General features: G+C 40.5%; 5 protein-coding genes across 6 annotated transcripts; 3 read left to right on the top strand and 2 right to left on the bottom strand.

Moving 5' to 3' along the window:
- Positions 1-267: 267 nt before the first annotated feature.
- Positions 268-1,647, bottom strand: LOC127804147 (thaumatin-like protein). Its single transcript, XM_052340931.1, has 2 exons — positions 1,431-1,647; positions 268-1,190 (listed from the first exon to the last, which is right to left on the bottom strand). Exons 1-2 carry the CDS (start codon positions 1,492-1,494, stop codon positions 463-465), a joined length of 792 nt encoding a protein of 263 aa, XP_052196891.1. The 5' UTR covers positions 1,495-1,647; the 3' UTR covers positions 268-462.
- Positions 1,648-6,461: 4,814 nt separating this feature from the next.
- Positions 6,462-8,202, top strand: LOC127803652 (glycerol-3-phosphate acyltransferase RAM2). The gene is made up of 2 exons (XM_052340054.1): positions 6,462-7,094; positions 7,263-8,202. The coding sequence occupies exons 1-2, from the start codon at positions 6,462-6,464 to the stop codon at positions 8,160-8,162; spliced, it is 1,533 nt and encodes a 510-aa protein (XP_052196014.1). The 3' UTR covers positions 8,163-8,202.
- A 779-nt stretch (positions 8,203-8,981) lies between these two features.
- LOC127804191 (probable prolyl 4-hydroxylase 7) lies at positions 8,982-12,799 on the top strand. Its single transcript, XM_052340990.1, has 8 exons — positions 8,982-9,320; positions 9,429-9,515; positions 9,618-9,675; positions 9,853-9,957; positions 11,344-11,401; positions 11,493-11,668; positions 11,750-11,810; positions 11,965-12,799. The coding sequence occupies exons 1-8, from the start codon at positions 9,214-9,216 to the stop codon at positions 12,270-12,272; spliced, it is 960 nt and encodes a 319-aa protein (XP_052196950.1). The 5' UTR covers positions 8,982-9,213; the 3' UTR covers positions 12,273-12,799.
- Positions 12,800-13,412: 613 nt separating this feature from the next.
- LOC127804192 (transcription factor MYB35) lies at positions 13,413-14,738 on the top strand. The gene is made up of 3 exons (XM_052340991.1): positions 13,413-13,554; positions 13,653-13,782; positions 13,866-14,738. The coding sequence occupies exons 1-3, from the start codon at positions 13,422-13,424 to the stop codon at positions 14,548-14,550; spliced, it is 948 nt and encodes a 315-aa protein (XP_052196951.1). The 5' UTR covers positions 13,413-13,421; the 3' UTR covers positions 14,551-14,738.
- On the bottom strand, positions 14,381-20,032 carry LOC127804190 (uncharacterized). Of its 2 annotated transcripts, XR_008023666.1 has the most exons (10): positions 19,532-20,032; positions 19,243-19,320; positions 18,735-19,148; positions 17,790-17,925; positions 17,315-17,477; positions 16,715-16,843; positions 16,386-16,580; positions 15,898-16,020; positions 15,058-15,788; positions 14,381-14,518 (listed from the first exon to the last, which is right to left on the bottom strand). XR_008023666.1 is itself a non-coding variant. In XM_052340989.1 (9 exons), exons 1-9 carry the CDS (start codon positions 19,710-19,712, stop codon positions 15,696-15,698), a joined length of 1,512 nt encoding a protein of 503 aa, XP_052196949.1. In that variant the 5' UTR covers positions 19,713-20,032; the 3' UTR covers positions 14,986-15,695. The 2 variants fall into 2 exon arrangements, 1 of the variants encoding a protein (XP_052196949.1); XM_052340989.1 differs by lacking the exon at positions 14,381-14,518 and having other exon boundaries at positions 14,986-15,788.
- Positions 20,033-20,723: the final 691 nt, after the last annotated feature.

The following is a 20,723-nucleotide window of genomic DNA, read 5'->3' as shown; positions in this document are numbered from 1 at the left end:
TTGTCCCACAGTACCTATATACTTCACATCATGAATCCTCTCTACATATATTTATTTATTTAGAACAAGCTTAGCTAGCTAGCAACATCCGAAAGTAAAATAAGGTGGTATTATATTATATAATAATAATAATAATAATAATAATAATAATAATAACAATAATAATATTATTATAGTTAAAATCACCTACATCGTTAAATTGTAGCTTAAACAGTTTTAAATATATAGTGATTTGACTATAATTTAGAATAGAATCAAAGGTGTGAATTTAATTTAAAAATATATTGAAAATTATCTAAAAAGATTATTGTACAACCTTAATTGTCATCAACAAAATGCAAATATTCCATAGGCATCCAGCCAGGACCAGCCTATAGGATAAGTAGTGATTGGACGAAATGAAAATGCACGATAAATAAGGCAATATAAGAAAAGGCCCATTTCCATTTGAAGTTTTCAATTCTAGATATCATCGGCAAGCTCCCCGCCGCCCCATCTGGCAGAACAGAAGGTGATCAGATACTCATCCGATGGGCAATTGACGAGCGGCGGCGGCGAATCAAAGGCGTAACTGTAGTAGGAAGGACAAGCGTCCTTAAAGATCTTAGAATACACGCTTGGCTTGCACTTCTCCGGGCTGCCGTATTGATTCCGGCAACAGAATTTGTCTTCGTCAAATGCCAAGCAAGCACTGCTGCAAGCCACAACTTCGCCTCTTCCGTTCAGCACCTGAAGCTCCGACGGACACGACTTCTTCAAGTTCTTCAGGCAGCCTCTAATCTGGCATTTGCCGTCCGACGGGATTGTGGAGACGGAAACGGGGAGATTGTAGCCGTCGACTAAGCTCACGTCGTAGAAACTGGGCTTCTTCTTGTCAACCTGGAGTGAAATTTGCACTAGCGTTACCGGGGGGAGGCCTATTTTTCCGTTGCATTGGAGCTGGCCGTCGCAGTCGCCTGTTTCACAGGCGGGCTCCCAGTTGGAGTCGGGGCTGAAATTGCAGCCGGTTCTGGCCCAAATCCTGCCGCTCCAAGTCCCCGGGGCTTGGAAGCTTTTGGTTTGGCCTGGTGGAAGATAGAAGCCGCCGTTGGCCAGCACCGGCTGGCCGTAGTTTGGGGCGGTTGCCGGCCATATTGGGAAGGGGCACTTGTTGCTGACATAAATGGTGCACGCTTGTGCGGCTGAATTCTCTGCAAAACCGCTTATTGATTAGTTAAAAAGACATATGCGACTTGTGTTCATAACGTAGTCAAGTTCTCCAATCTCTTTGTTATTTTTTCATTCATGGGCTGTAGATGGTATAATCTTATTTATTAGAACAAGAACTAAAAAAGTAACTACTTAAAGACAGAACAATTAGTGCAATTTATAAAGAAATTTGAGGAAGAGTAAAAAAGGAAGTGAAGGATTCAGTGAATGAAGATAATTACCAGAAGATATTAGATGCCAAATCAAGAAGAGAACAAGGCTAGTGAAGGACTTGGGCATCTTCATTCTGAGGATTGCGTTCGGGTTCAAGACAGATTAGAAGCTGGTTTTATAGTTGATAACTTTTAAGAACTTTGCTTCTTCTTTGATTCTACTTCAAGTTTTGAAATCTACAAACTCTAGACTAAAGAAAGAGGTTAAGCAACTCGCATTAACCTCTCTTGGAAGGAAACAAATTTACATTAGGTGGGAAGGCAGTCGGAAATTGAAAGGAATTCGTCCTTACAAGCGTCAAGCAGTCTTAATTTGCTTAAGGTGATGGAAATCACATATGTAATGCTGTTGCTTTCTTTGCAAGATCATGAAGGTGATTAAATGTGCAGAATTTCTTTCTTCTTCATTGCTCAAAATATTTTACAATATATCTTCTTTGGTCCGTCCGACAAAATTGACGGTGATTATTGGCTTAAAAACTCCATAATTTTTTAAACCCTTCTAACCAAAAGACTCGAGAGTCATTGGCTCTTTCACCAGCCCCCTAAATATCAAATTTGAACCTAATTTCGAGTGCCTGTCTTTCATTCAAGCCCTCTCCTTTTCACCATGGCGGCGGCACAACAGCATTTGACCGCACCCATCATTTTTTGCACTTCTTTTAAACTGAACTCACTTCAGTCGGGCATTTTAACAAACACCTCTCCCTAGTCATGAACAACCAACCAAAAATTATGATGGTACAGGTGATGCAAAACCTCTCAAGGGCAGTTCACAAGAAGTTAGATTAATGGAAGTATAGGTGTGGTGTTTGTACCTGTTTAATTGAAGGGCCGATAATTGTACAATTGGTAAAGTTAGTGGTGGTGGTATCGTGCAAGTTTGGTACACAATCGTTCCCAATAATATGCTCAAACACAAATCATTGCTTCATAATATTTTCCAATGTAGGCCAAATGGATTAATATGTGGGGTCAATTTTTAATTTTATTTAGTTTTAACTTTTACTTCAATTTAGTCATCAAATTTTAACTTTTATTTTAATTTTATTCTCCATCGAGCAAACATCTATCCCATCTTACATGGCGGCTGATGTGTCTAATAACAAACACATTAACAAAAACAGAACTTTTTCTGATTAATGGGTGACAATGGGCTAACAAATCTAAAGTGGTATGGAGCAAGCCAATGGGTTAAACTAGATCTAGGTGAGCTAAAACTAAGAAGCTTGGCTGCTTCAATGGTTGATCGTTGATAGAGGCTGGGAGGCTCGTCAACTGTAGCAACAGGGGATGGCAAGGCGATTGAATGTGTCAACGACAAGAGAAGAAGAAGCCCGATGAAGGTAGATCGACGGCGAGGTGGACGAAGGCAACGATCATCAACAAATGCGGCCGCTGTAACAATGTCGATTAAAGAAGACGACTGAAGCAAGTCGATGGTGGGCCCCACCGCCATTATCCCCACGAGTCATTGTCAGCTAACCCTAGGTTGTTTTCTATCGTCGTTCGCGCTTTCTTTTTCACATTCATGGTCGACCCACAATCGCCGACTGTAACCTTGCCATCGCTGTCGATTGAGTGGGCTTCCTGGATCTTCCTTTATTGACGACGACCACGACTGTTCGTCTTCGTTGGACATCGCCCACTATCAACTTGCTCCGGTCATCTTCTTCTATCAACACTGTTAACAACAAGCTTCAACCAAGATTTGAGATCTGAATTGACCTAACCCGCCATATTTTGTGTTTTTGGGTTTGTGTATTGGTTATTAATTATAGGTCTATGATTTTGGTTATTGATTAGTATATTTGATTATTGATTATGTGTATGTGTGTATTTGATTATTGATTTTGTGTACATGTATATGATTATTTTGTATATTTGATTATTAATTTGTGTATTTAGTTATTAATTTTGTGTATTTAATTATTAATTATTGGATTTGTGCATTTGATTATTAATTTTAACAAAACGACATCATTTTACCTTGTGCATTGTAACAAGAGTAAGGCAAAACGACATCATTTTGCTAGTGTGTCCATTATTGGACACATCAGCACGCCATATCAGCCACCATATAAGTTGTGGTACACACCTGACCAATTGAGAATAAAATTGAAATAAAAGTTAAAGTTCGATGAGCAAATTAAAGTAAATGTCAAAACTTGATAAAATTAAAATTTGACTCAAAGTTCAAGATATATTAATTTATTTGGCCTTCCAATGTATTTCAAAATGATCGAGTAAATCCTAACCATAACAATTGTAGTTCACACAAGACAATGATTTGATACCATTTAGTAGGTAAAAATAAAAGATATCACATATATGTAGAAAATTATATGAATTTTGATGGTCAATCACTAGCATCGAATAATTTGTTTCATGGTGTTGAAACCTACCCTCTAGAAGGAATCTTAATTCTAAAGAGTCTACAGAAGAATTCTCTAAAGAAACCCACCATAATCACGTTGGAGCCTAAGAGAGTTCCCTCTCCCAAAAAGGTTTTCGAGGGCCTAGCCACTCGAAAACTTGGACCTTCCACTCAAGGACTCTTTGGGGATACCTACCTTGAAGACTTAGCTCAGTTCTCTCCAAAGCCATTTTGGGAGACACATCTCCCACAACTTAACTCATGTTCCTCTGCAAAACATGATCTACCATCCTTTGAGCCTTCTTTTTCCCATGGAGAGGTCTCTTACCTAAGTCCTTCCAAAGCCTAACCTAGGGTCATATGGGCACTTTCCCAAAAGGTCGTTGCACATGTTTTTCATGCATGTATGTCATGTGTCTTATATAGGTGTCAAAAGGGCCGGCCTGACCCAGCCCGAGTCGGTCCACGGGCTTTTTAAAAGGGCCGACCCTTTTGCCATGGATAAGGCCCAGCCCACGGCCCCCTACAAAGGGGCCGGGCCGGGCCAGCCCGTGGGTTAGAGGGCCAGGCCGGGCCCTTAGCCTTGTGGGCCGGGCCCGGTGGGCCCGACCATTTTTTTTCTTTATTTTTAAATAATTTTTTTAAAAATAATACATATAATATATACATATATAAATATCAAAATAATACATATATAAAAATTAATTTTATTCTTTTTAAAATATTTTCTATCTTAATTCTTAAGTTTTAAATATTATTTTATTATTTTATATTTCAAAATTCTATATGCCTTATAATTTTTCTTGTGAATTGATATGAAAAATAATGTACATATAAAAAGGATAATGTTTATTTATAATTTAAATATATAAAAAATTTAACTTAAAAATTTTAAATAAATTAATGATTATTATTTATATATATTGCGAAATTAAATTTTTTAGTATCTAATATCAATAATTACTAAAAAATAATAAAATTAAAAAAAATGAATAAGGGCCTTATTGGCCCATAAGGGCCCAACGGGCCACGGGGCCAGGCAGGGCCGTGGGCCTAATTTCTTTGACCTAACCCGGCCCGTTTGAACAGTAACAGGCCGGGCCAAAGCCCGGCCCGTCACTGGTTGGGCCGGGCGGCCCACGGGCCGCCCGGCCCTTTTGACACCTCTAGTGTCCTAGTCTCTCAAGGGGTATAAGTATCCCATGACTTATTTTTTGGGATCTTTTTCTTAACTCTTCAGATTATTTCTTAACTCTTCAAAAACCACATACACAACCATTTTGAGGACTTCTTACTCTTCGGAGAACACCATTCGCATGCTCATCCGCATTGCACTTGCATCATTTGACATCATGACTACCTGATTTAGGCATTGGAGGGTCCATGTAGGAGAGATCCCCGCTTGCCTTCAAACTGTTTATTGTCTTACAAATCCAAAGCTCTTCTGGATCACATCAGCTATTCTGAATAGTGGAGACTCACCCGAAGCCTCCAACTCATTTGGAACATTCAGCTCACCCAAAGCCTCCATTGTTGAAGATCCTCGCCCGATGCTAAAGACCCATCTGCATACCTCTTCCACGAACTCCTAGAAGACCCTTCAAGTAAAATGCTCTCTCGAACAACAAATTAAGGTTTGTCCTTGGATTATTTTCACTCTCCTAGATAGTGAATTGAGCCAATCCTCGACCCATTATTGTAATTTTCTCTAGACAAGCCTTGTTCTTTCATTTTATCTAATTCTATAGACTTCTTCTTAAGTTTTTTTTAATATATAAATTTTAATTATTATATTCTAACAACGACACATCATGATATTGCAGTTGCACTCCAATTGTAGGCTGAAGCTATATGGAGGAGAGTCTGAACCCAGGATTCATCGGACCTTCCTTTGTCTTTGTAACTAACGGCGCAAACAACACTTGCAATTAATACACCTTATCGATTCTGAGACCATTGTTTAATTAACATTTGTTCATGGCTTTGGCTGCTTCCATCAATAGTAACATCTCTTTGGAATTGGCTCCAGCAGATCTTATCTTAGCTCTCTCTGTCAGCGTAAAGAATAATTTTGTAGACGAGAATTTAATTAAGCTAAATCAATTTCAAAATTTCCAAGGCATTTGACCCCGCGATTATAACCTTAGGCTTTGTCGAGCTAGAAAACGTATGTATAAACGTTTTGATGGTAAAACAAGCAATTAATATATAGATCACTCAAGGTTGCTTATATATATCCTTTATATATTGATCATTTTATATTAGGTCCAAATACAGTGGTTAATGGTCTCTTATCACATAATCTCAACTGTTTGAAGACAATGGATCGATCAAATCACAAAAGTTCTCTTTGTTCATTCAATGCCACTGGTCTGGTCTCCACGCGTCCAACGAAAGTATTAGCACCCAATTTAGCAAGCGAAAATGCCAACATTGCACTCTTTTAAGCCTAATAACAACACGACCCTGCTCGATCGGCAATTACAAGGGAAGATTAATCTCAATAATTCACCATCTTGGAAATCTCGGCAAACCTAATTGCTATCGTATGCAAAAATTTGTCCCACACTACCTATCTACTTTAATCCTCTATATATAATTAGAACAAGTTCAGCCAGCTAGCAGCGTCCAACAGTAAGACAACCTCAATTGTCTCGGTTGCCATGGCCAAATCCGACGTACATTCTCCCAGCCCTTTCCCCACCATCGAGCAATGTTCTTCCATCGGGCGTGAGAACGACACGGTGGTCGCCGACATGGACGGAACCTTGCTCCGGGGGAACAGCTCCTTCCCTTACTTCGCACTCGTAGCCTTTGAAGTTGGCGGCATTCTGAGGCTTCTTTTCTTGCTCCTGGCCTCTCCGGTCGCCGGACTTCTCTACTACTTCATCTCGGAGTCCGCCGGCATTCGAGTTCTCATCTTTTCGACCTTCGTGGGGATGAAGGTATCGGATATCGAATCGGTGGCGCGAGCCGTTTTGCCGAAATTCTATGCCGGCGACTTGCACCCGGAAACGTGGCGAGTGTTCTCGTCGTGCGGGAAGAGGTGTGTGCTTTCGGCGAATCCTAGGATTATGGTGGAGGCGTTCTTGAAGGATTACTTGGGCGCAGATATGGTGTTGGGAACCGAGATAGGTAGCTATAGAGGAAGAGCCACCGGGCTTGTGCTCAGTCCCGGGATTCTGGTCGGCCGGAACAAGGCTCAGGCTCTCCGGAAGGCCTTCGCCGATGCCTCACCCCCGGATGTGGGTATCGGTGATCGGAGGACAGATTTCCCGTTCATGAAGCTCTGCAAGGTTTGTCAACCAAATTAAACTTGATTTATTTGCGAAATCTTGGGCCTTTTTTGTTGATAAAAAAAAAAAAGATAACATTCAAAATAAATAAATAAAATTTATAGGAAAATAAAGATTCATTCAGAAATTTTGTTAAAATTTGTAATTCTATGGGCGATTCCAATGCAGGAGGGTTACGTGGTTCCATCAAAGCCAGAGGTGGAAGCTGTGAGCCACGACAAGTTGCCGAAGCCCATCGTCTTCCACGACGGTCGCCTCGTCCAGAAACCAGGCCCTCTCATGGCGCTCCTCACCATCCTCTGGATCCCAGCCGGCTTTGTCCTTGCCTGTCTGCGCATCGCCGCCGGCGCCCTCCTCCCGATGCCGCTCGTTTACTACGCCTTCTGGGCCCTTGGCGTCCGCGTCTACATCAAAGGAACCCCGCCTCCTCCGGCCAAGAAATCCACCGGCCAAACCGGCGTCCTCTTCGTCTGCTCCCACCGCACCCTGCTCGACCCAATCTTTCTCTCCACGGCCCTCGGCCGTCCCATCCCCGCCGTCACGTACTCCCTCTCCCGCCTCTCCGAGATCATCTCCCCCATCAAGACCGTCCGTCTCAGCCGCGACCGCCTCACCGACGCCAACATGATCAAGAAGCTTTTACAAGAAGGGGATCTGGTCATATGCCCCGAAGGGACAACTTGCAGGGAACCATTTTTGCTGAGATTTTCGGCTTTGTTCGCCGAGCTGACCGACGACCTGGTGCCGGTGGCGATGTCGAACCGGATGAGCATGTTTCACGGCACGACGGCGAGAGGGTGGAAAGGGATGGATCCGTTCTACTTCTTCATGAACCCTAGTCCGGCGTATGAAGTGACGTTCCTGAACAAGTTGCCCCCGGAGCTGACTTGCGGTGCCGGAAAATCGAGCCACGAAGTTGCGAATTATATACAGAGGACGATTGCGGCGACTCTGTCTTACGAGTGCACCACGTTCACCAGGAAGGACAAGTACAGGGCCTTGGCAGGAAACGATGGCACCGTCGTGGAAAAACCTAGGCTCGCCGCTAACAAAGTTATGGGCTGCTAATTAAACACTGCCAATAACGTTTGTCAACTTTGCCATATATATCTATCTGTTTTTCAGAGGACTTGTTAGTTAGTGCCCAGTTGGCCATTCTACGTACTCTTTGCCATTTTCGGGTGTCCTCATTCTAATTTGGGAAAATGCTAGCTTCTTCCTTAATCAATATGGAGTGGCTAGAAAATTACAAATCATCAATTAGCTAGGTAACATGCATATAATATCGTAGTCCTCAATCTTTGATTTGCTAATAATAATAATAATAATAATATTCTTATAACAGATCATTTTTAATTATATGATTACTTTTTAATGTATACATACTTATTAACAATTAATTATATTATTTTTTTATGTGTGAATAATAATAATAATAATAATAATAATATATATAGAAATACAATCACAACCATAAAGGGCAATAAAGATAATTTATTTATGGGTCATGGTCAATTTATCTTTTCTTAATTATTTCAAAAAAAATATTAATGAATATTAAAGTAACTCAACAACTTTTTTTACCCAATATATATATATATATATATATATACTTTAGAACATAATAACAATTTCTCAAATGACTTAAGTAGTGCCTTTTGTTGCTTTTTTATTAATTAAATTAATCCCATCGTGGAGAGGTTTTATACATAACATGGATTTAAGATTTATTAACCTAAAATAAATTAAATTTTATAATAATCATATTATTATATTGTTCTTCCTTATAACAAAAAAAAAATTGACTTTATGGGAAGTGGTTTGAATGTATAAAAGAATCTTCGAGAAATAAAGGAGTTAGACTACTAGCTAGCTTACCAACCCGATTCAATTCAGTGGGCGACCCCCGCTTTAGGGGCTGGTCCGAACCCAGAAAGAAAGTGGAGAGAAACTCATCGAAGAAGAGGACCGATTCCAAGACCCGTTCTCTGTTTTCTCCCTTCAAAAACGTTGTCTTTTAACACTTTCTTTCTCGCCAAACAAACCAACGTACATACAACAAGAAACCCAGCTGTTTCTCCCTCGGTTGCAGGAGCCCACATTTCCTTTTCTTTCTCTCATGGATTCTCGCGTTTTGCTCTCGCTTTGTCTCTGTTTCATCTCTCTGCTCCCCCATGTCGCAGTTTCTTCTCTTCGTACCCGTGGATTTCTCCGAGACAAGAGAACGTAATACTTGCACATCTCTCTCTCTCTCTCTCTCTCTCTCTCTCTCTGTATCTGTACAAATACCATTCTAGGAAATTGATCGTTTTTGTTTTCGTGGTGTTTCCTCAGTCAAGAATCGGTGCTTAAACTGACGAACGGTGTTTCGTCGGCTCCTTTTGATCCTACTCGGGTCACCCAAATCTCTTGGCGTCCCAGGTCCCATTTCCTCCACTATGAAGTTGCAAGGTTTCGTTTGTTGGTTTTTATAGGAATTTTGCGATGATTGATTTAGGTTTTATGGTTCATTGGCATGTACAGGGCTTTCATTTACAAGGGGTTTTTGACTGATGAGGAGTGTGATCATCTCATTCAACTGGTCAGATTTTCACTTTTTTCTTTTTCTTCTGAAACCCGTGAAAGTAAATAAGTTTCCGCAAAGATTTGCATGTGTTTTAATTTGCTTTTCCTTTTGTCTACCCTTCTATTTCTCTGCAAAAGATAGATATATACGCGTTCTAATTTTTTATTTGGGTTTGATTGATTTGGGCTCTAGGCCAAGGATAATCTACAGAAGTCCATGGTGGCGGACAATGAATCGGGTGGAAGTATAGAGAGTGAAGTTCGAACGAGCACTGGGATGTTTCTTCAGAAAGCCCAGGTTGGTGAAACTTGTTATTCCTTTCTGAATTATCAATTTACTGTTTGTTTAAGTTGCATAATTTTTTATATCGGGCTAATTCCTTAGTGGAAGAGTCAGAAAAGTTGGCTGCTGTTACAGAAATAAAAAGCTTGCTTGGTTGTTCCACTAATGCTAATGGAATTACGTGTTTAACATTTATGTTGGATTAGACTATGAGAAAGTTGCCATCGATTCCAATATATACCAGCTCGGGCCTTTCTTATTTTTAGCACCATTTGTTTTGAGAAAATTTCCAATATTTTGCTGGATTGGGCTCTAAATCCATTTTTAATTTGTTTCTGGAAGGGTCTTTGTTGGGTTGGGCTCTAAATCCATTTTTAATTTGCTTCTTTTTTCTGATCAACTAGTTTGTACATCTAAATCAAGTTCTGCCAGATAGAAAGAGTCAATTTCATTAGGGTCTGATCCACTATTGGACAATAGCAGTCAAATTATACTTTTGCCCTTGTTAGAATTTGAAGCCAATACAGGGAGTGGTAGAAATGCTTCTCTTTCTTCTTAACATTTCAACAGTATAACAATTTTCCAGTGGTGCTGATTCTATCATTCATCCAGCAATCAATTTATAGCCCGTCTCTCTCTGTCTCTCTCTCTCTCTCTACCCCCCACCCCACCCCCCACCCCCCACTTTTCCCCTTCTTCTTCTTCTTCTTCTTGTGGGGTGAAGGATGTGTGAATATTAACTGTTCTCTTCTCATGCCCTTGAGTGTGCTGCTTTTGGCTCATGATACAATTAGTGTGAGGAGATCATGGAGTTGGAATGACTTATTGGGCAGTTTGCCTTTAAGAATCAAAGAAAACTGTGATCATAGATTATGAATGGAGGATCATCAATTCGGGGTGAAAAAACCAGAGTCTGGGTGGGTTTTTTGCTTGGTAGAAGTTACGCTATTGTCATCCCGGGTAAGTTTTGCCAAATACCAAAATACTAGAGTATTTTGAATAGCTCAAAGCTTGGAATGAGGCAGAACTGAGATAGAAAATGGATCAAAACCACAAACAAAATGGTGAAAATAAAATTTACTAGGGAGAAAAAATAAAATAGAGCACAGTCCTTGTAATACAAATTACGAAAGGTAAGCTTGGCTCTTCTTGTTCATTCAAAAATTCAAATGGTTTTGAACTTGTGATTATCTTTGACGTCCCAGATGTAAATGTGTTATTGTTGCTCTCTTCCCATATGGATTGGTAGTGGTTTATGACTTATGAGAAAACCGTCTTCTCTATTTTGACACTTTTTCGTGAAAAGCATTTCATATTTCTGAAACTACCATGAGAGTTTACATGAATTATCACTTGGCTCAAACTTTTCTAAAATGCAAAACCTTTGTTTCACCTTTCAAGGATGAAATTGTTTCCCATATTGAGGCTAGGATCGCCGCTTGGACCTTCCTCCCTGCAGGTAACTATTAACCATGCTTAGTGCTGTTGGACTTTTCTCATCTCACCATTAAGTGTTCTTGTAGTTCACACTGACCTGAATTTGTGTTAAGAAAATGGGGAGGCTATTCAAATATTGCGTTACGAGCTTGGCCAGAAGTATGAGCCACACTTTGACTATTTTTACGACAAGTTCAATCAAGAACTAGGCGGGCACAGGGATGCAACTGTACTGATGTACTTGTCCAATGTTAAGAGGGGTGGAGAAACAGTTTTTCCTGCTTCAGAGGTGTAATATGATTCCATGTTTCTTTCATGTCCTCCTGTCTCTCAAGAACTAACTTCTAGTTTTATTTTTAACTTTCTACAGGCTAAATATACTCAACCAAATGACCATAGCTTTTCTGATTGTGCTAAAAGGGGTTATGCCGGTACAATTGTCTTTGCAAATAAATTGTTTCTCTCTCTTATAGATCATTGCCTGACCGTGCAAGTTCTTTATTTGAGAATGAATATTGCAAAACCAGGAAAAAATTTACTGCATTTTCGACGAGTTTTCATGTTTGTGTTTTTCTTTCCCTGCAGTGAAACCTGTTAAAGGGGATGCTCTGCTTTTCTTTAGTCTTCATCCTAACGCGACAACCGACCCATTGAGTTTGCACGGGAGCTGCCCTGTCATCGAGGGTGAAAAATGGTCGGCGACCAAGTGGATCCATGTACGGTCTTTCCAGGAAATATCAGTGCAAGTAAATGACATAGGATGCATAGACAAGAATGAGAATTGTGCCGGTTGGGCTGCTGCTGGGGAATGTATAAAGAATCCAATCTATATGGTGGGTTCTAAAAATGTCATTGGACATTGCCGGAAGAGCTGCAAGGTTTGCTCGGCATAGGAATGCTTTCGGGGATAATAAATGCTTCTTGATTTTACAGTGAAGAGTTTTTTAGACTGCTGTATATAACTTCAATCAAAGGAGGGTTCCTTTTGCAACAAGAAAGAAAGCAATCATAAAGTTAATAAATCCTAGCTGGTACTTTTGCGGTTTGCCTCTTTTTGAAGATCATAAATCATGCTCTGTGGCCGTGAGTAACCCATCTACAAGTTGATTCAGAAGGAAGGATCCATTTTGTTAGGAACTTATTATTCACACAACAAAAGAGAAAGAACACAGAAATTATTCATTTACAATCCCCCAATAATGGGAAAATTTTACTCAAATCAATCAAGATGCGGTTTCTCATTCTTACAATCCCAAATAGGTGGGCCGTCTCAAACCATGCTGGGGTTGCTTATTTATAAGCATGTAATGTAAAGGCATGGGATTGGTCTATTTCATGTATTAGATTAAGTTTATCAGATGAGATTGTATCTATTTTTACTTAGTTTGAATTTGAGAAGTTACCTAACACATTTGTTATATATTTTCCTTGTATTATCTTTGCTTTCTTTCCCACCTCATCTTTCTGGTATTGAGGACTTAAACTTGAACCTTCTGATCTGTAGTGACTGTAAGAATTTTGTCCAGCCCCAACTTCTGGGTTTATGTTTCTAGAACGCCAACGTTGTTACCAATTTCATCCCGTAAAACCAAACCCATAATCTCTCATCCTCGAAGCCTGCTGGCTGCTGGCTGGCACCACTAGTACTCAATCAAAAATGGGCTAGTATTAAATGCTTAATTCTAAATAAAGAGGAGTCACCCAATTTGGACCCGAGTAAGAGCTACACAGCGCCATTGGAGACCATGTACATTCATTTCATGAGATGAAGACAGAAAAAGAGGGCATTCTTATTATTTTTGAGATCATGCTAAAGAGCCACTTTGTTCATTTTGATGATAAAATCATGCGATTGTCGTTAGAGGGGGAGCCTAATTACATGCATTTCTTGCCTCCCCACTTGTTAAATGCTCTCTCTCTCTCTCTCTCTCTCTCTCTCTCTCTCACTCGCAACCCCATCCCACCACCATTGATGCCCCTTTCTATCTCTCTCTGAATTAAAGCAGACTTGTAGCTGGTGGCTTTAATCGTCATTGAATCAAATGGGGAGGCCTCCCTGTTGTGATAAATCAAACGTGAAGAAGGGGCCTTGGACTCCAGAGGAAGATGCCAAGATACTTGCCTACGTTGCCACCCATGGCATTGGCAACTGGACTTTGGTTCCCCAGAAAGCAGGTCTCTTTAAACAACTTGTTAAGGCTTATCTAATCTTCATTCTTCATTCTTCATTCTAGTTAATTGGGTGCTATGTTTCGATGAGTTCCTGTGTACAGGACTGAACAGATGCGGCAAGAGCTGCCGGCTCCGGTGGACGAACTATCTGAGGCCCGACCTCAAGCACGACAACTTCACTCCTGAGGAAGAACAGCTTATTATCACCTACCATCAAGCTGTTGGCAGCAGGTCTCCATCTATCTTCCTAATACTTGCTTCCAGAAGTCATTAGGCAAAAATGATTGAAGAACTAGAATGATTTTGTTGGCCAGGTGGTCTCTGATAGCAAAAGGGCTACCGGGGAGAACGGACAATGATGTCAAAAACTATTGGAACACCAAGCTGAAGAAGAAGCTCCCGGATATGGGAATTGATCCGGTAACCCACAAGCCCTTGTTTCAGGTCCTCTCCGACTACCGCAAAATCAGTGGAGGTACCCTCCCAAACGCAGCAAAAACGAACAACATGCCAGTGTTCACCTCAGAGCAATCTGTGCTCTCCACGGAACTTCCTAGCTTGAAGAAACCGTCTCCACAGGATAAGTACTCCTTTAATGACATAATCAGCCAAGCTTTCTTGCCTGAAGTTTCTTCTTCAGCTTCATCCCCATCTTCTTGCAGCGTCGTCACAGAGTTGAACTCTCCACAGCCCTTTTCCTGCCCGCCATGCCAGGTTCCAGTGGCACCCTCTTCTCCATTGAGTTGGAACGCCGAGTTCCTTCTTGGAGACCCCATTGACATGGATGTGGCAAGTTCAGTGAAGCCAGTGTCGATGGAGCTTGGCAGTGGAGAGGAACGCAAGCTGAATGAAGCTGCAGAATACGTGGCTCATGAATCAGCGTCCTGTTCCGAAGCTGCTTCATGTTCCTCAAAGTCATTTGTGGACGCCATCTTGTGCAGAGACAGCGAGATGCAGTTGGAGTTTCCTGATTTGCCGAATGAATATTTCAATTACTGACTCCATTTCAAGTTGAATTAATGTATGGAAGATCTGTGATGATGATGATGATGATTTACGGACGTTTAGCTTCTTAGGCGCTTAAATTAAATCTGAATAAACAATGTCAGTCCGAGTGATCTTAGTCAAACCTAATTGTTAAAAAGACATTGTACTAGAAGAGGTGAATAAATCGGGGCAATGTCTGTTTTCAGAGGTCAATTAATTGGTCGTTTAATGATTAATTAATCATCTACGGCTACGTCTTAATTTTTTTAAAGTTATTTTAGTAAATTTCTTTTACTAAAACAAAGGGGTATAAAAACATGAGTATCACACAATTAGTAAACTCTGCGAAAATATCAACTGAAACGGCTCTCTCTCTCTCTCTCTCTCTGTCACGCGCACTCATCATGCACGAAAGGATACCGATACTGGATACAGCCACAAACAGCCTAATCTCAAAAGCGATTTTAGATGAATTAAATCCCAAGGAAGCAAAGAAGATAGAGAGAATGACGAAATTACAACAATCAATCCATGGCCTCTATTATATTGCAGAGATCATCAGTTTCGTTCCGGAGACGTGGTGGCTCTTCTGGCCGGATTTGGGACGATCAGCTTCTGCTACGAGAGATGAAGCCTTGTGAGAATAACTTCGAAGACCAGCACATTATCAGTCCTCCACCTCCAATCTCTCAATCCGAGGAGCAACCCTCGGTCCCATCCTCGCCGTCAGAATCCGAAAGAGAGGACCAAAAGCCTGGTTTCGCAGCCATTATGTCTGGGCTGAGCTCCCCCATCCCTTTCGATCCATGTGTTGATTTGTCTGAAGCAATTCATGGCTGTTGTTTGTGATGCAAAGGTTAAGGTACTCTTGGAAATGTATCTAGTCTTCTATTATTCAATCGTCCACGAGGACACAAATTGTGCGAATTATACAATCACCACCGCTCGTGAATGAATCCATGAAACATGTGAGAAATTTCTTCTTGTTATTGAGAATCTTCCGGGAGTAGTCGTCATGTAAGCATTTCTGTACAATTGAATCCTGATGCTTAAGAGGAACTTCCAGATACAAAAAATGGTGATCGAAGAGCCAAGGGAACAACTGGTGCAATATTTTGATTAGGCGGCAAAACAGTTGAGAGGCTCTTGATTAGTTCTCAAAACACCAGCTGGTGGTAGTTAGCATGGTCAATTTCCTTCAACCTTAGACAACATAAGATGTTCTCTGGCAAGTCTTCTGCTTTGTTTCCCTGTTTCATATTCAAATAAAAAAAAAAAAAATTAACATAACAATCAATGCATTTCAGTAATGGATCTGGAAGTGAACTTAGATTTTCTTGATCTTGTTAAACGCCGTACCTGAATTGTTAGTCCAAAATCCAAAATGCAAAGCTTCAATCTGTCCTGAAAAGCTTCGAAACCCTTTCTAGGGATATAGCTGAACCTGTGCATATCCAAATCAATCTCGAAATAGTTTTCTCCCTGCAATGGTATCCAAAGAGAAGTACATTTCAGCAATGTGAAAAGCAAATGTAAAGTTTTCTTTAATAACATTGCACCGGGATCCAGATAAATCAGAGTAAACAAGAACAAGCGACTCATTGATCATACGATGCAATAAGCACGGGTCCATGCAACACAACCAGTATAGTACAACCCTTTTTAAGGAAGAATCTCCTTTCTACCAGGTGAAATACTAACAAGGATGAGGAATTCAATTCTGAAATGGCAAACTACCAGGTAAGCTAACTTACAAATCATGAAATGCCCGAGATACATATATCTTATAATGGAACATATTTAACCGAATCAAAGGTATTTGACAAGTCTTTAACAAAGAAAATTACCAGGTAAAATTCATGTTGAGGGCGTGAGAGAACGGGCTTTTCATTGTAAGCATTCATCAGCTTCCTCTCAGCTGCACTTAAATGAAGATTCTCCATGTTTGCCACTCGACCCAATATCTTCAACCTCTCTCTGAAAGGAGCAACTGTATCAACGGGGAAACCTCTGACCCTCTCTACTTCATCATCAATTAGCCTCTGTCACAAAGAAGCATAGACAGAGACTGATCAGAACAAATTGTTAACTGATAATCAGCATAACTAAAATGAACAACCAAAGAGTCCATGCGGACAAGATATTAATTGTAATTATTTTTCTGTTTACATCTTACCCTGATATTTTCTTGAAAATGGAGAGGAAGCTCTTTTGCATAATTTTCTGATAGCTTGAAGTAAAAAACAAAACTTATTCCTTCTCCATCATATTCATTTTGAAAGATTGTGGCAGGATACAGAGGTATCTGCAAGAGAAAGATGGACAGAGAAAATAGCCAAATCAGTAATTAAAATCCCATAATAACTTGAAATTGGTACATCAGCTATGTTTCTGCATGCCAACTTAAAGATGTTTTCTCTTTCCTAAAGGATCAATATCCATTTAAAACACTCCAGAATGTGCAAATTTTTTGTAGACCACAAATAATTGAGAATGCCAAACAAGAGTGCAGAGTCTTTCCAGAAGCAATAATTGAGCAGAAAAGACCAAGCAGGATACATGCATTGGACGAGTAACTGCAAAGACAGACTTGACCTATTATTAGCGTCTAGTACCATCAAAAGAGGCTGATAAAGCAAGCACGATAGATTTATTTGATGACATAATTAGACAGACAAATTTGGCCTGTTGTGCCATCAACTACAGTGAGGAGTCAATTTCACCCAAGCTTGAAGCTAATGTAGGTTACCCACAAGTAAACAAGAAGGAAGAATACCTGAAGATTAACAACAAGAATTGAAGGGAATTCTCCATATGAACTAACGGCAGGAAGTTCCACAAATCGAGCAACATGGTCAATTTTACGCGGAGACAAGAATACATCAACACCAAAGGGATAATATGCGGCATACTTTGGAGCAAAATCCTTCTTCTTATCCCTGTGAAACAAATAAGAAAAAATCAGTTTGACAGAAATAAACCTACATATGTGAACTCTCAAAATCTACCTAGTGGGATTAAAGTTTGCGATTCCTTGTTGCATGTAACTTTCGTAAAATTAATTTAGATCCCATTTCCGAGACCAGCTGCTACTTTAGAGCAAATTTGACAGCTTGAGGAAAAAATGAAATTTAAAAGAGTGCAAGCATAAGAATACTGCAGTACATGCAGAAAATGACGGTGTGCCATCAATATAGTTTCTCACTTGCTATATCTCATGGAGGCATAAATCAAACTAAAGTTGTTCATACCTTAAATAGTTTGGTCCCCGGACTTTGAAAGTACTAGGATCTACTGGGGACCAACAATCGGACAGGATCTTTTCTAACGGACAAGATGGAACTTGGGAACCAGCTTTTGGTCTTTGCAGAAGTGCCTTAGGAGATGCTGAGACAAATAAAACATTCAAGTAAGCAGCTTGACTTATTATGTATAATTTACATATCACCAATATAACTCATGAAACAAAAAAAAAAAGCATAAGAGACCTGCATAAATTTAGGGAATTATCATGTTGAAGTATTTCCGCATCTTATATCAAATTGATTTTTCTGCAATTTTTATCCTTGAATAGTCCTTATTCTCCCAACCTTTTCCAAATGACATTATACTGAGAAAGGGGCACAGAAAATATAAAGTCCAGCCCTATACAAATTTTTCTATATCATATATCTTTCAGTAACTTCTACAACACCAAGTGACCAAGTGTTATGTTAGTTTCCGACAGCCGATGGATCTTATTATCATGAGAAGAAAATGCAAAAAGTAGTCCTCAAAATTAATAAAAAAAAAATGGATCCCTAATGCACGAGACTACTCAATTTGCGGGGGTTAGGGGAGGGTCATATTTGTGTACAGCCTTCCTCTTGCTTCTTCTGCAAGGAGGCTGTTTCCACAATTAGAATCCATGACCTGCTGCTCAAAAAGGACAAGGTCCCCGTTGCTACCAATGCTCACCCTCCCCGCAAGAATTAATAATTAATAACTTTCATGAAAACAAGAATTTAATGTAGGTACTTGCAGATATTACAAATTCAATACAACTATTTGACTGCCACTGGAGTTAAACTCCCTGAAAGATTAAGAAAGCATGGCAGATGGCCAACATCTGGAATAAATCATAGCACATATGGAAATGCAGGAAAAGGCAAACAGAAACTGGCTGCTAAAAATGGGAAGAAATTGTTGACACTTACATAATGTAGGATTAGCCAGCTCATCCTTCCATTTAAAGGAAAATTTTAAAGCTGCTTTTTTTCTTGTATTTGGTGGGCTGCAGCTCAGACATTTTTTCTTTTCATCTGAGGAAGCTGCAGAAGCAAGACAAGGTAAACAAGCGTTGGGAAGAAGTCCACAATGGTCTAACACTCCTGTCTCCTTGTCTCTTTCACTTCCATCCCTACATTGGGTAGAAATTTCACCCAACGAACCAGGGGTTTTCACCTCATCTTGAGGACCATCTGATTTCAATTGAGGATCAGCATCATCTGGATGCAGATTAACGGTTTTTAGATTTTTGGAATAATTGATGTGGCTTGAAAATCTTGGCGTTGACATAGTTGATATGGATTCGGCGTCGGAGGCACGATGAGATACAACATCTGCAAATGCTGAAATCATGCATGAAAAAGATTAGCAAGTCTGGTTGCTTGAAATGTCAACAAAATTAAACTCTGGTTCTCGTTCGAAGCCCAAACCACATACCATCCTGAACACTGTGGTACTCATCATCGCAGTCGGACTCAATTGCCGTTGCAGGGTCGAACCATGACTCTGTATTTGCTGCAAATTAACAAATATCAGATCAACCTACTGAATAAAAAACTCAACCAAACTCCAACTCTAGTTCGTGGTGTTGCTCAAAATGTAGAACCGTGAAGGTAACACCAGTGTCTTTTCTGTGCGGAATAGCTTATTTTATACAATTAGCAACCGAACAGACAAAAACACAAACAGTTCATAGGCAACAAAGTGTAATGAAATTGGGCAGGACCTTGGAATGTAGGATTGGAGTATGAACGGTCGACGGCGGTGGACGGATCGACCGGGCCGAGGGCTTTCGAAGAAAGATGGCCCTTCTTCAGCGTTCCTCTTCTTCTTCTTCTCCCTGGCTGGCGATTCTTCTTCCCAAATTCACCCATGCAACTCTTCGGCTTAGACCCGCACAACCCCATCTCTCTCCCTCTCTCTTCCAATTGCTCAGCTGGTTTTCAGATCTGAGCTTTTGTCCAGGTTCAGATCCTCTCCCGGATGCACCCACTTCACTGATTGGTGCGCATATACAGGGGAAAAAAAAATAAATGTATACGTCTACAGTCTGTACACAAACATCAATGGCGATGTGATTTCCACTTTTCTCCACTCCAACGCCAACTACGGAAAAAGCTATTTAACACGAGCATTGAATGCACTGTCTCCGGCTTAAATCTGGCGGCCAATCTTATGGCGCTCTGTGTGTGTATATATATATATATATTCATAAACATTAATCAGTGAGAACAAAAAAAAAAAAAGCAATTTACAGAGAGGGATACGAATGTGCAATGTAAGTCAAGAAAAGCGTATTTCGAGTTTGACTGGAGTTCGAATTCGGCGACGCAGGCTGCTTCTCCACCTGACGTTCATGGACGCGCAGTGAAAAAGCCACGTGGTGGGATCAGGGAAGTGCAAGCGTGCGGAGGGATGAATCCCACGCGCTTTATCGGGGTAGGGCCAATAGGAAGCGCGCGTTTGGTTTAACGTCGCTGTTCGAGATGTCATTTGGTATCGCTGTCTCTCGGAGCACGTGAACGTATGTGTCTGACGACGAAGTTGTTGCTTCCACGATGCCGAGCCTCTGTATCCGTATCGAAGTGAGTGCGGACGCACCGAGTGGGGTACGCGTTCCGAAGGGACTGTGAACCGACTGAGCGGGACGAAGATGACGATTTTACGGGTGCAAGTGCGAGCAGATTGGGCTCGTCACGACGTCGTTTAGTCATCGCATTATCCATGATGAGCTGTTGTGCTGATAGGGTTTTACTTTTACCAAAATATCTATCCGGAAACAGCTGACGTTCTGATGCTCCGCGATAACAGATCGGCACCCGTTGCCCCCCTTCATATTTTATGAATATATACTTAATTAACAGTGGATAAAATTAATAATAATAAATTAAAATAACAATAATAATATAATTAAATAA

The sequence above is a fragment of the Diospyros lotus genome, chromosome 6 (genome assembly GCF_014633365.1).
Source record: "Diospyros lotus cultivar Yz01 chromosome 6, ASM1463336v1, whole genome shotgun sequence".
NCBI lineage: Eukaryota > Viridiplantae > Streptophyta > Magnoliopsida > Ericales > Ebenaceae > Diospyros > Diospyros lotus.
This window is presented reverse-complemented; position numbering and strand designations above follow the sequence as displayed.